The 14,712-nt window shown below is 36.7% G+C and overlaps 1 protein-coding gene across 40 annotated transcripts in view; it reads right to left on the bottom strand.

Annotated features, from left to right (window-relative positions):
• Nucleotides 1-400: 400 nt before the first annotated feature.
• Nucleotides 401-14,712, bottom strand: part of lig (ubiquitin-associated protein-like lingerer) — a 31,215-nt gene continuing 16,903 nt past the window's right edge. For 22 of the 40 annotated variants that reach the window (XM_073991819.1, XM_073991824.1, XM_073991834.1 and 19 more), the window contains 2 exons: nt 8,561-8,593; nt 401-1,755 (listed from right to left, as the gene is read on the bottom strand). In XM_073991819.1, coding sequence (XP_073847920.1) covers nt 1,672-1,755; nt 8,561-8,593 — 117 coding nt within the window. In that variant the 3' untranslated portion in view covers nt 401-1,671. The remainder of the gene's footprint in view (nt 1,756-8,560; nt 8,594-14,712) is intronic. The other 18 variants (XM_073991826.1, XM_073991858.1, XM_073991839.1 and 15 more) reach the window with 2 other exon arrangements.

Genomic DNA, 14,712 nt, shown 5'->3' with positions numbered 1-14,712 from the left:
GTTATCTCAAATAAAATTATTATTTGAATATACTCACTAACACATTGACATGGTACCCTGAAACTCTCCAAAAATCGGTTGGGCAACAGATTTAGGAATAAAAAATATAAGAAACAGGCCCGGTCCCATCGGGGATCGAACTCCTTTCCTCATGGCTCAGAAGCAGACACTCCCTCCTCTGAGCTACGTCAGCTCATGTGGGCGGCGCAGCTAACTGAGAACATAGATCGACAATGTTGGTAATGTGAGTAGCTAGTTGGTTTCATTGTCAACTCGATGCAGATACAGAGACAAGATGAGTCATACAATTCAACATAAGATAGGGAATCCCATGGATACCCAGCAAACAATTCGATGAGGCCATAATTTACCACATAGTCTAAAAGAAAACACAAAATTGTTTACGTTTGGATTCAATCATATTTTTGTTTGTTGTATTTAATTTAAATATTAAGATTATTATAATTATACATATAAGTTTAAACCGATTACAATATTTGTTGTTTTTCTTGTTTTGTTTTTTATTATAATAATTATGATTATTTTCTCTTCTGTTTCTTCTGTATTTGTTTGCTTTGTTTTTGTTCTCCTTCTGTGTTTATATTTCAATTAAACTTTTACGACGTATTTGTTTTCTTCTATTACCAAAAAGACTGTTTTTGCTTTGCAACGTGTGTGGAGAGGGGTTTTAGGTTTTATTTTTCTTCCTCTTGTTGATGATTATAAATATGTTTTTGTTTTTAATTTTTATTTTTGTACCCACGCACAACAGGGTTTTTTTTATTCATTTGAATTTTCTCGGGGCATGTTTCTTCTGTGTATTATTATCATTAGTAGTAGTACATACATATATATAGTATTTTGTTTCGTTTTCTGTTTTAATAATTATTATTTATTCTCATTTCCTTCTCTGGTAATATATAATAATAAAATGTAATTAAATTATTTTGTTGATAATTTATCATTGATGTGGTTGTTTTTATTTTTGTTTCTTTTTATAAAAAAAGATGCGAATGCATGAAAAATTTCTATGATTTATGTTGTTGTGTAATGTGTGTATGACGACGACGACGAGGAGGAGGAGGAATAGCGGCGGCATCTTTCTTTATATTGGAGACGTTAAGGTTTATTTTTTTGTTTTGTTTTTGGTTATTTATCCTAAATGGTTTAGCTGATTGAAATGAGAAGACGTATAAAACTATAGCAAAAGGATAATAATTTGCTACAACGGCAATGGCGAGGAGGAATTAGAGATGTGATTAAAATATTTCTTTAAAATATGTTTCCTAAAAAGACGGGGGATCACTAACTATTCTTCTTCTTTTAAAAACTGACGGAGAGATATTCCTTATAGAATTGTTTTTATGTAATAATATGATGTTGCTGTTCTTGTAATGGAGAATGATGAAATATCGTGTATGTGGGGGCTATGTTGTAGAGGTTTATTTTTTTAATTATTTGTTTTGTTCTGCATTGCAGTTTGTTGGTTTTGAAAAAGCAGCAGCAATATTGTTGGGCGATGATGGTAATCCATGTTTTTATCAAAAACAATTTCTTGTTGTCATATTTCCACCGTCATTTCTATTAAGTTTAATGTGTTTGCATCAGTGAAAGGAGAGCGCCAGCAGCATTCTTGTTGTTGTAAAAGGGTATTTAATGTATGTGTGGTAGTCAATAGGAAGGCGAATATCCTTGTTTTGTAGCCGATTTTGATTGGCTACTTGTGGGTTGACGTTGACCAGTGCTGTTCGAGTCCTATAAAAAAATAAATAAAAAAATTATTAACAATCATTGCGCCGCCAAAAATTTACATAATTTGTATGGTTTTGATAAAGAAAAATACTAAAATATCTAAGAATAACAAAACTACAACTAAAAAAATCTTAATACCGAAATGAAATGATCATGAGCATTCATAAAAATTTCCAAACACATTTTTTTGCTTTTTAACAATTTTGAGCCAAAAGGGATTAAGGGTTAAGATAATGACATTTATATTATTTTTTGATTTAAAAAACTTTGCCACTTTAACGCTTTTATTCCAATATATCCCTAATAGATGTTTTTTATGTGATGGTGGTGGTATACTGTTATTAATTCTGGTATTACGCATAACACTATGTAACATAACCTTATTTTTTTGGAAAGCATAAAACAAATGTAATTAAAAATAATTAGATATGTTGTGTCGTGCTTGCAAGATAACAGAACGCCGGATAGGTACAAAAAGGAACGTAGTGAACAGGTTCCCATTATGCTTAAGATTTTAATACATGGCTCAAGTGAAAACAGCACAATTCTGGTGGATGGATGCCCAAGTCTGCTGCATCAAGTTTCTAAAATTTTTAGCGGACTTTCTGTACTTTCTGAATTATCCATCTATAATTCATTCACAAACTTAGGTGTTACCTCTAAACTGATCAATTGCATTGACGATCTATTCAAACATCGTTGAGAGTTCTAAGGTGGTGTCTTATGATCTCCCACAAACTTTATCGCAACTTACGCAAGGAACTCTAGTCAAACTATCGAGATGGATACACAACAAGTAAAAAAAGTATCAGTCGGCTTTGCCGACAGAGATATACCCTCAGCCTGTGTGAAGGTACCCTAAAGAGAAGATCGATATGGACCATTTTGCAAGTTATACTACATTTGGATAAAATATTATGAGATCTTTGGATCCCCTTGGACCAAATTGGTATGCCCGTTTTAGAGATATAGTGTGTACCATTTTAGTGACATTTTTTCAATTTTTTGGGGGAGGTACCCGAAGGAGTGGACCGATATGGCTCACCTTCGAACTTCGAACAAGTTTGGACAAAATATTACAAAGGCCAAACTTTGGACCAAATCGGCTGATCCTTTCGAAACTTACCGTCCGCTCCGGTGAACTTTTGTATGGGAAAAAGTCATCTCCGGTGAACTTTTGTATTGGAAAAGTCATCTCCGGTGAACTTTTGCATAGGAAAAGTCATCTCCGGTAAACTTTTGCATAGGAAAAGTCATCTCCGGTGAACTTTTGCATAGAAAAAGTCATCTCCGGTGAACTTTTGTATGGGAAAAGTCATCTCCGGTGAACTTTTGTATTGGAAAAGTCATCTCCGGTGGACTTTTTTATGGGAAAAGTCATCTCCGGTGAACTTTTGTATAGGAAAAGTCATCTCCGGTGAACTTTTGCATAGGAAAAGTCATCTCCGGTGAACTTTTGTATTGGAAAAGTCATCTCCGGTGAACTTTTTTATGGGAAAAGTCATCTCCGGTGAACTTTTGTATTGGAAAAGTCATCTCCGGTGAACTTTTTTATGGGAAAAGTCATCTCCGGTGAACTTTTGTATAGGAAAAGTCATCTCCGGTGAACTTTTGCATAGGAAAAGTCATCTCCGGTGAACTTTTGCATAGGAAAAGTCATCTCCGGTGAACTTTTGCATAGGAAAAGTCATCTCCGGTGAACTTTTGTATTGGAAAAGTCATCTCCGGTGAACTTTTGTATGGGAAAAGTCATCTCCGGTGAACTTTTGTATGGGAAAAGTCATCTCCGGTGAACTTTTGTATTGGAAAAGTCATCTCCGGTGAACTTTTGCATACGAAAAGTCATCTCCGGTGAACTTTTGCATAGGAAAAGTCATCTCCGGTGAACTTTTGCATAGAAAAAGTCATCTCCGGTGAACTTTTGTATACGAAAAGTCATCTCCGGTGAACTCATCTCCGGTGAACTTTTGTATACGAAAAGTCATCTCCGGTGAACTTTTTAATGGGAAAAGTCATCTCCGGTGAACTTTTGTATAGGAAAAGTCATATCCGGTGAACTTTTGTATTGGAAAAGTCATCTCCGGTGAACTTTTGCATAGGAAAAGTCATCTCCGGTGAACTTTTGTATGGAAAAGTCATCTCCGGTGAACTTTTGTATTGGAAAAGTCATCTCCGGTGAACTTTTGTATGGGAAAAGTCATCTCCGGTGAACTTTTGTATTGGAAAAGTCATCTCCGGTGAACTTTTGTATAGGAAAAGTCATCTCCGGTGAACTTTTGTATTGGAAAAGTCATCTCCGGTGAACTTTTGTATGAGAAAAGTCATCTCCGGTGAACTTTTGCATAGGAAAAGTCATCTTCGTTGTACTTTTGTATTGGAAAAGTAATCTCCGGTGAACTTTTGTATTGGAAAAGTCATCTCGGGTGAACTTTTGCATAGGAAAAGTCATCTCCAGTGAACTTTTGCATAGGAAAAGTCATCTCCGGTGTACTTTTGTAGTGGAAATGTCATCTCCGGTGCACTTTTGTATAGGAAAAGTCATCTCCGGTGAACTATTGTATGGGAAAAGTCATCTCCCGTAAACTTTTGAACTTTTTTTTTCGTAGGGGTTTTACAGCTTTCGGGTCATTTTCTCAGGAACTATAGACTTGGCCCTGAAAAAACTTGTTCCGTCGTAATGAGGACAACGAATACAAATTGCTACAACAGAAATCAAAGGGATTTGAGAGCAGCTCTTAAACTGCACTTTTCGGAAATTTTGTGTGGGAGGTACCCGAAGGAGTTGACATATATAGTCCATATTCGAACCTAATCTATGTCTCGTAGAAATATTCATATGTGCACCGTATGGACTAACTCGGTTACTAACTTCGAGAATTACCGTTAGCAAAAAGCTTAGAACTTTTGTGAGGGAGGTACCGGAAGGAGTTGGCCGATTTTCTCAGGAAGTATGGACTTGCCCCTGATGAAACATGTACCGTCGTATAGGGGGCAGTGAATACAAGTTGTTACAACAAAAATCAAAGCGATTCGAGAGTAGGCCCTAAACTGAACTTTTCCGAAATTTTGCGTGGGAGTTACCCGAAGGAGTGGACAGATTGAGTCCATATTGGAACCTTATTTACGCCTGGTCGAAGTTTCGCGATGTGCAAAGTATGGACCAAATCGGTTACTTCCTTCAAGAGTTATGGTGCGCACAAATTTTCCGAACATTTTTGAACTTTTGTGGGGGAGGTACCGGAAGGAGTGGACCGATATAACCCACCTTCGAACTTAAACTAAGTTTGGACAAAATATTACGAAAGCAAAATATTGGACCGAATCGGTTGATCCGTTCGAGAGTGCGCTCCAGCCAGCCAGACAGACAGACGGACGAACATTGCTAAATCAACTCCAAATTGTATGAAACACATTTCGTCCAAACATACTTGGGGCCTAAAACCATTATTTCGATGAGCTACATTTTGCCCGTATGAAAGTGTATATATCCTCGTTAGCATAAATGCTGAGGGTATAACAATGGTCGTCTTGGTCAAAAAAGTTAGTTCTCTTGGTTCACAAACATGAGAAAATCAAACCATCCATTGTGGTTGCTTTGAGCAAACATCGCATTTACGTAAATTTAATATGTCCAAAGGGCAGCATCAATCCTAATCACCGGTGCCACTAAGAGCACTCCGCATGTTGCCCCCAATGTGCTACTTGATCAATCTTCATACACTGGATCTGCACTATAGTAACTGACATCCAAGAATGCTCTCGGCTCAATTTATGCCGCAGCTCCGAATACTGTCGTGCTGTCATCTTACGGGTAAAAGAACTACCACCGAGCTCCGAGGAAATCATTTATTATACATCACCAAGGATAAACTACCGTGTGATAAATGTACACCTCACAGAGAGGCCTGGACAAATAACTCCCCACCACTAGGCAGTATAGAGATTTATACCGGTGACTCTAAGATGGAAACTCTAACAGGATTAGACTTATTTAGCGATAACCTCAAACTACGACCCTAATATAAATTGAAACGAACATTGTTGAGACTTACAAGCCGAAATCTTTGCAATCAAATAAGCTACAGAACGGATAAGCAATATGAAAACAGTTGAACCGGCCCTTAAACCATACACATACCCCACCCCAAAGGGAGGCCTGGACTCACAAATCCCCACCTCTACTCCGTATAGAGGTATATACCGATGGTTTCGAGATGGAAACGGAAACAGCTACAGACGCCTACAGCGATACCCTCAACTTACTGCTCTCATACAGATTGAACAAAAATTGTAGCGTCTTCCAAGCTGAGATCATTGTGATTAGAAAAGCCTCAGAACTGATAGGCATCATGAAAAGGGGGACATAGTTGAACTGGTGAATATCTACGCGGTCCTTAAAACACTCACCTACCAAACAATCAAGTCTGCGGCGGTTTTGGACTGCAAGAACGGTACCTTGTGTTGGGTCCCGGATCATTGCAACATTGAAGGAAATTAATGGGCCGATTCCGTACAGCGAGGCGAGTCATGTCGCGTCGTCTATCGTCTCTGTGACAAAATTTAAAAAATGCACTACGTACAGCGATAGAAAATAATCGTCGATAACAAGTTATTTTTATTTTTTTTTATTTTATTTTTATTCGGTAGTAAAAATGAACGGCGACAGCTAATTTGTTGTCGCCGGAAAATGAACATTACGGCGACAAAATTTGACGTCGTCGTGCGACTTTTGCCATACGTAATGGAAAAATTGCAACTGGCAACGCGACACGACTCGCCTCGCTGTACGGAATCGGCCCATTAATAACAGATGACCTGGCACTTTGCGGATCAGAGTCAACCGATGTGGAAGTCGACAACTCAATCAAGCCACCCTTGTGCAATTTCATGTGACAGTTGGAATAAGGCTAGACAGATCTGAAACAATAAACCTAGCTGTAAGGTATACAAGAGAATCGGATCAATCCTCTACTCTATGCGAAAAACTACATCTGTGCTTTCCATGAAGAAATCTGACCTGAAACTAACGGGGCACTGCAGAATAAGGTTATTTGTCCTACAAATGAGAAAGATATACTGCTGACTACTGCAAGTTATGCGAAGATAAGGAAGAAACCGAGACAATCGATCACTTATTGGGGGTTATCGTGAACGGCAATTCCCCGTGAATTTGTTCACTTTCTCCCTTAAGTTGCAACGGCGAAAAAAGAATACTCACGGGGAAATTCCATTTATGATAAACCCCATTATGTCGCTGCCCGATGCTCATGGTAAACGATACAATCTTTGACGACCCGCTACCGAACCGACCAAACAAGTTTGCTTACCAAGTGAGGAAGAACTATCGCACCAAAATAAAGACCAAAACTCTCTCTTCTTGACACCTAAAAGCTTCGATATCTTTGACTATCTTAAAAATCTCTGCCATTTCTTATTTTTCTCCTTTAACTTCACATTTCAGCACTCTACTATTAGGATGAACACCATGGACCATAAAGTTTCCAAGTGAAGTAGCTGACTAATACAACTGCTACGCGTCCTTCCTAAGAGCAAAGTGAAAAATTCGTTTTCCGAATAAAGCCCTTGGTGAGTATATTAAGAACCCAAAAGGACCAGATATAGTCAAAATGGCAATGTATAAATATCGATTAGTTGTCTATGAGAACCGTATCTAAAATCTTCTGCGCAACAATTTTGTAGAATATTTGGAAGTTGAAAAATCTCATTTTGTGGTACTTTTTTACTGGCACTACTTTCAAGAAAAAAGGACGGCAATGAGTTTCAGGAACGATATGTTCTACCAAAAGAGCCCCCTTTCGGTTTGAGTATAAACATCTAATCCCAGAACGAAGCTACAATGACGCTAAATAGAGATAAAAACTATTTTCGCAAGCATTAACTTGGGGACAACCAAAAAACCACGCCAAAACTTTGCCGAAATTTCCTTTGGATTCTTAGTATACGCTCCAAGGAGCTTTCATACCCACCAAAAGGGATCAAAATGTATATAACAAATAGAAAACTGCAATCCAAATCATTCCGAAAAAATCCATAGGGTACCACAAACAACAATGCCCAAATAAGCAATTGAAGATCACAGTTGGGGACGACTTTACTTGGCAAAAGTAAAACAGTTGTGCCAAAACAAATCACAGTTGAAAAATTTCCTTGTTCCATATTCGAGCTAATGACATAAATGTACATAAATCCAAACCACGCAAATTTTCATCACTAATAATTAAACACTGGGTTTAAGCCTGACCACAATAAAGTCCTACCAACAGAAATGTAATATGATACAAGTTCTAGAACTAAACACAGCAAGGGTTTTCCAACGTCTTTGCATCGCCACGCTTCCATCGAACAAACACAAAATTCAACATACCCATAAATATTTTATAATTTAAGATGTGTGTGTGTGCCTCATTAACCCTTATGAACATTTTCTTAAAGTTGTCTATCTGACCCCATAACACTACAGCAGTTCCTTGAAAACTTCAAACTAATTGCTGGACATGATTAAAACATTACGTTACATAGTGTAGTAGAATTTAAAATGATGATTCCAGATTATAAAAAAAGTAATGTTTTGTGGTATTAGTTAGTAGTAAGGGGGAGAGAGGAGGGCAAGGAAAATGTAGAGACTGCCAAATTGAAAATGAATTTTAATCATTAATGACTTTCTTTAGTTGATTGTATGATTTTGTAGTTTTGTCTAAACTCTAACTCTAAATGGTGTGTTTATTTCTATAAAAAGGGGAACATGACTTAATGTTGTTTTTTGTTGTTGTTCTTGTTATCAACTTACCCGGCGGGATGAATTGTGAATCCTGCCGTCCATCTATTTGTTGATGTCCAATAAAAACCAAAAGAAATAATAATAAAAATCAAACAGGAGAATATTTCATGCATAAGTAGAGTTTTGTTGGTTTGTATTTTTGGTATTGTTTTTTGTTTTTTTTTTTTTAGTTGAGCTTGATGGGAGGAGAAGGGTGGTGGGTGGTGGTTGGTGTGTGTTTATATTCTTTTGATAGACATATTTCTTTTAATTTCGATTTTTATTAAAAATACTGTTGCTGATTGAAAGGGGGGAGATAATTAAATGAAGAGAAAATGATTCGTTTTTAATTTAAATTGTTTTGAAATGTTTTTAGTTTTGAAAAAAACACAAATAATATATTTAATTAAAACAAAAACCAAATAAATATAGGAGGGTATTATGCTTGCATATGAAAAAACAAGAAAGGTAGTAGTTCAAATGAATTGTTGCTTATGGGCTTTTAATGAAATAGGCGGCGAACAAATACACATTTATGTAGGTATTAATGATGACAGGTGGTGGTGGTGGGCGGGCAGACGACAAAAAATGTTAACAAAATTCCACTTGAAGTTGACAAAGGTTTAGATTAGAATGATTTACATATATATGTACGTATGTTGTTAATGAGATAAAACATTGCCCCTTAGTCACACAGTTACACAAAAACATATTTAAAAAAATAAGGGTGGGTGGTAGTAGTAAATGCGTTATGGCAAAGTTTTTGAAAAATAAATATTTATCCCATTCAAATTGCGCGTTTCCAATTAAAAAAAAAAAAAAAACAACAGCTGAATAACTAAACTTTAAACATTGTTAGGTATTATAATGTTAATAATGAAAGAGTAAAATACTTGTAAATTCAAATCTAATTACTTCGTAATCAAAGTGCAATACACATATTTGAAGTTTCTAAAGGGGAGGTAGGTAGTGTGCCATCGTGGTGCAATGAGTGGGTTCGATTACCCGACCAGGCAACATCAAAAATTTGCAACGGTGGCAAAATATCCCTCAGTAATGTTGGCGACATTTCCTGAGTATTTCAGCCATGTAAAACTTCTCTAAAAGTGGTGTCTTAAGACACGCCGTTCGGACTCGGCAATAAACAGTAGGTCCCATATCATTGAGCTACTAATATGAAGCGGGATATACTCATTGATATGAGAGAAGTCTCCCTTGTCCCGTATGGGATGTTTATGGAACTATTATTACAACGGAGAGGTAACTAATTCGTAAATAAAAAAGGAAAAAGTTTCAGTCGGCTTTGCCAACAGATATAAGTCCTCAGCCATTCAAAATGTTGACATAAACAAAGGAACAAATCCAAATCTATTCTTCCTAACCCCTCAAAAAATGTTATATCGTTGTAATATAAACCGCCAAAACTAGTTTATGAAAATACTAAGCTCCTCCGCCATGGTGTCCCTACCAAAACATTGCCTGTATTAACAATATGTATATAACGAATAAGACATTTTTATCCCATTTCGGGTCCGTGACAAAGAACCCAAGAAATACAAAAAAATCGGACGGTATAGTTACATGGTTGCTATATTAAATCTAGAATCTATACCGACAATTTTCTCTAGGAATTTTTTATACCCCTAGCGAAGACTCACAGGTATGTACAGTGTCGGCCAAAACTAAAGCACCCCCCTCAGTACATATTTTTAAAATGATAATTTTTTTAAGAAAACAAAGTTATACAAATAATTGATTTTCGGAAAATTTTACTTAAATCCTCAAAATACTGACAATCGGGAGGTACCGTTATGTGGGGGCTATACCCAAACGTGGACCCAGATCCACGATTTTTGGTGGAAAATACCGAAGATCGGAAGGTACCGCTTTAAGGGGGCTATACCAAAAGATTAGCCGATATTGTTCATATTCATCCAAAAATTATGCTACAGCATCCTCCGGTCAAATACAAAATCGCTTAGATTTAAAAATTAGCAAAAGAACGATTCACAGAAGAATAGTAGACGCCGGCTTATTCAGTCGACGACCAGCAAAAAAAATCTTTCATATCGACAAAAAATGAAGGAGCCAGACTGGAATTCGCCAAGACCCATTTGAACTGGATTGTAAAAAAATGGAGGACTGTGCTGTTTTGCGATGAATCTATGTTTAATTTAAAGTATTCAGATGGTAAAAGGCGTGGACCAAATGGGCAACGGTTAAATCCTAAATATTGCAAAGACACTGTAAAACATTGTGGCCGAACATAATGGCCTGGGATTAATGGAATTATGGATCGTTTCAAGTATCGTAATGTCCCAGCAAACCAATCGTACCGATATCGTAACGAAATCGGAACAAATTTCGGACGTTACGTCCGATATCTGATCCGAAATCGTAACGATATCTTAACGAAAGTTGTATGAAGTGGTTGACATAATTTCGGAACGAAATGTCGGAGCGAAATCGAATCGATTTCGGTCAGAATTCGCAACGAAATCGGAAGAAAATCCTTGGGAAATTCGAAATTCGAATTTCTTCCTTCGAATTTTCGTACAGATTTCTGAACGATTTCGGAATAATGTCGTATGAAAATCTGAGGTACCTTTCGAACTTTCGTAAAGGTTTCTGAACAATTTTGGAATAATTTCGTATGATTATCGAAGGAAAAAATTTTTCTCTGATGCCTCTTTTTTATTGATAAATTTTTTTTATTGGAAGATTATAATTTCAAAGATATCTAATGATTTTCACTGTTGTTATCATTTTGTAGTTATAGTAGAACAATGTAAACTTTGTGTACGAATATGTTGAGTCTATCAACACTAGCTTGAATTATTATATGTTGCATTTATATTTAAAATATTTAAAAAATGTATATGCGAATTTTATAACCAACCATTTTGTTTTTCGAAAACAAACTAAAATGTTGCTTGTTAGATATATACAAAAGGTGGTTGCTGTGCGAAGGGAAAATTGTTTCCGACATATCGATCCGAATTCGTAACGAAATCGGAAGAAAAACATTAGCAAATTCGAAGGGAAATTACCTCCGACATTTTCTCCGAAATCGGAACGAAATCTGAACAAATTCCCCTACGAAAAATCGTATAGAAATCGATACGAAATCTGAACGATTTTGCTTCCGAAATTGTTTCGATATGTCGGACATCCGACATTTGGTTTGCTGGGGTATTAAAAGGCGCGATGTTGCCTTATGCCGAAGAAGATATGCCACTTAGATGGATCATCCAGGAAGATAACCATGTATCGAAATTGGTTAAGGAGTGATTCCAAAACAATTCGAGATGTTCTCCATTGGCCAGCCTAATACCCTCAACTTAACTCCCGATTGGGACGTGTGGGAGATCGCTAACTCAAAAATCAACCGAAAAAAAATTGCAAAACCAAAGAAAACTTATTTGAAGCCGCAAAAGTAGCGGGGGAAGCAATATCGCCAGCAATAATTAATAATTTAATATCCTCTATGCCTAAAAGTCGTGTTTATGTCATCCAGAATAGAAGATTCACAACGGAATATTGATAACAATAGTTTTTGTTATACTTCAAATTGGGGGTGCTTTAGTTTTGTCCGCTTATAACGGATGATTTTTTATCTATTATCTTTTTGGCAACACTGGTTTAAACAGCTGACGCATGTTTCGTGTTTTGTTTCACTGTCAAACATCTTCAGTTCGGTCTATAATTTAAGAATTGAAGCCGAACGACCTACCACAGACTATTTTTTGTGGGGCTATGTTAAAGCTCATGTCTATACACACATGCACGCTTCAATTGACGCATTGGAACTCAACATTGATGAATTTATTCACGAGATACCGGCCGAAATGTTGGAAAGAGTATGCCAAAATTGGACTAAGCGGATGGACCATTTGAGGCGCAGTCACGGTCAACATTTGCGTGAAATAATCTTCAAACATTAAATTATATGGAGCGTAATATCGATTCAAATAAAGATGTCATGCATTTTTCTTAATTTTATGTGTTTCATTTTGAAAAACTTTCCTATGGTTCTTAAAAAATCAACCTTTATTTACGACCTAAAATGTTTTTTGAAATTTAACTTTTGTTTATTAAATAATATTTTTAAAATCCTATCGCCATTTTAATATAATATTCACCTCAATTCCATATACACGACTTATACTTGTCGAGACAAATTTATAGGGGAAAGTTTTGTACTCCCAATGAAGACCAAATACGAAATTTTCGCGATTTCGGCGGGATAATGAGGCTAAAACTTTCAAGGAACGTACCGTTCTAAATGGCCTATATCAAAACGGGGTCCGAAATAGCCCTTTTTCAATACCGAATCCTAGGAGTAATATAAACTTCTGTACCAAATTATACAGCTCCTTCTTGTCAGTTCTTGGGTGTTGGGAAATATTTTATTTGTCCTATATTTCTTAACTTCCAAGGTGAGAATTTGGCAGTCAAAAGAAGCAGATTTGATAAGCAAATTGAAAAAGGGCTTAGCTGGATAGGTGACTATGTGGATAGTCAAGCGGCCCTTAAATCACTTAGATCCCACTCTATCAAGTCTGCAGCGGTTTTGGATTGTAAGAACACCTTGGAAGCGCTAAAAGCAATCGTTATCTTGTGTTGGGTCCGGGGTTATCGCGACATCAAGGAAATGAAAAGGCAGATGAAATGGCACGTTGCGGATCGGAGTCAACCGATGTGTAAGTCGGCAACTCAATCTAGCCACCCTTTTGTCATATCATGGGGCAGTTGGAATATGGATATGGTAATAAGGCTAGCCAGATCCGACACAACGAATCTAGCTGTAAGGTATCAGGGCAATCTGGCCCATCCTCTCCAAGCGAAGAAGTACATTCCTGCTCTCCATGAAAAAACCAACTAGAAATTAACGGTAGGAATTATCACGGATCACTGCAAAATAAGATCAATGTTCTGCAAGTGGGAAAGAGGCGATACCGTTGACTTCTGCAGATTGAGCGAAGAATAAGAGGAAACAGATACAATCGAACACTTATTATGTCGCTTATGCTCGCGACGCGGAGACTGCGAATCTTGGGTGTACCCACGATCAGGGATGCCAATGAGGTGGTTTTCCCGCTACTTGTGGTGATTTTTGTCGTACAAAAACCACTGTTTTGGCAGGGGTTTCCACTGTTTTGAGGTAAAAATCGCTACAGACCTCCCCTATGTATGTGGTATATAGTGATTTTTACCCCAGAACAGTTGGCACCCCTGCCCACGATCCAATCACTGACAACCTTCTGCCAACCAGAGCCAACAAGTCTGCTTCTTCTTGCCACAAGTCTGCTTCTTCTAAAATTAATTCAGCAAGACCAAAATATTGTACCACAAAAGGGCATACTTTCTCTCTTTTCTATACCTAAATCATAAATATCCTTTCAATATCTCCAAACCTCTGTTATACCTATTTTCCTTCTTTTCAAAACAACTATTCTTCTCTATAACTTTGTTTTTTCAGCACTTTATCAGGATGAACACAATTGACCACAAGGTCTCCGACAATGACAGCTACGCGTCCTTAAACCTAACCTAACCCTAATTAGAGAGGAGAACAAACTTTCAGACATGATTGAGTAGTATTAACAGGGTTGCAGTAGCTAACATTTTAAACCAATACAGTGTGGATCCTTAGGTGGATTCATTGCACCACCTCTTTGACAGCAAGAAAAACAGTACTAAAGAATCTTTGTTATCACTGGCAGTGTGGAGTTATAAAGACAAGAGAAAAACAAATTTGATTATTTTTTCTTACATCCTTACAAAGGGTTAAGCGTGCGATTTGCAACATAACAATAATTGCTATTAGTTTGGAAGTACACCAATCAAATCAGATTCTCTCAAATTCATATGGATTTTATGGACAAAGTATACAAATGTAATATTAAAAAATGAAAAGTTGGCTTAACAAAAAATATTATAGAAATCTTTATATATTGAGGATGACATAAATATGTTCTTATATACGAGCTAGTTTATTAGAATGGAAATTTATTGATTAAGTCTAACGTCCTTTTTACTGTTAACCATAATTCCCAATGGAAGAGATTTGAAAATACATTATTTCCTTTAAAAATTTTGCATGCAACATTGTATAGCCTGGAAAAAGAAACCCTAACCAAAGAAGTCCAACTATTTTAACTTCAAACTACATACACACA

Source organism: Musca autumnalis, unplaced genomic scaffold, assembly GCF_047663935.1.
Source record: "Musca autumnalis isolate F117 unplaced genomic scaffold, ASM4766393v1 scaffold_5, whole genome shotgun sequence".
In the NCBI taxonomy this organism is placed as follows: domain Eukaryota; kingdom Metazoa; phylum Arthropoda; class Insecta; order Diptera; family Muscidae; genus Musca; species Musca autumnalis.
The sequence above is the reverse complement of the archived record's forward strand: the minus strand, read 5'-3'. Positions and strand labels throughout refer to the sequence as shown.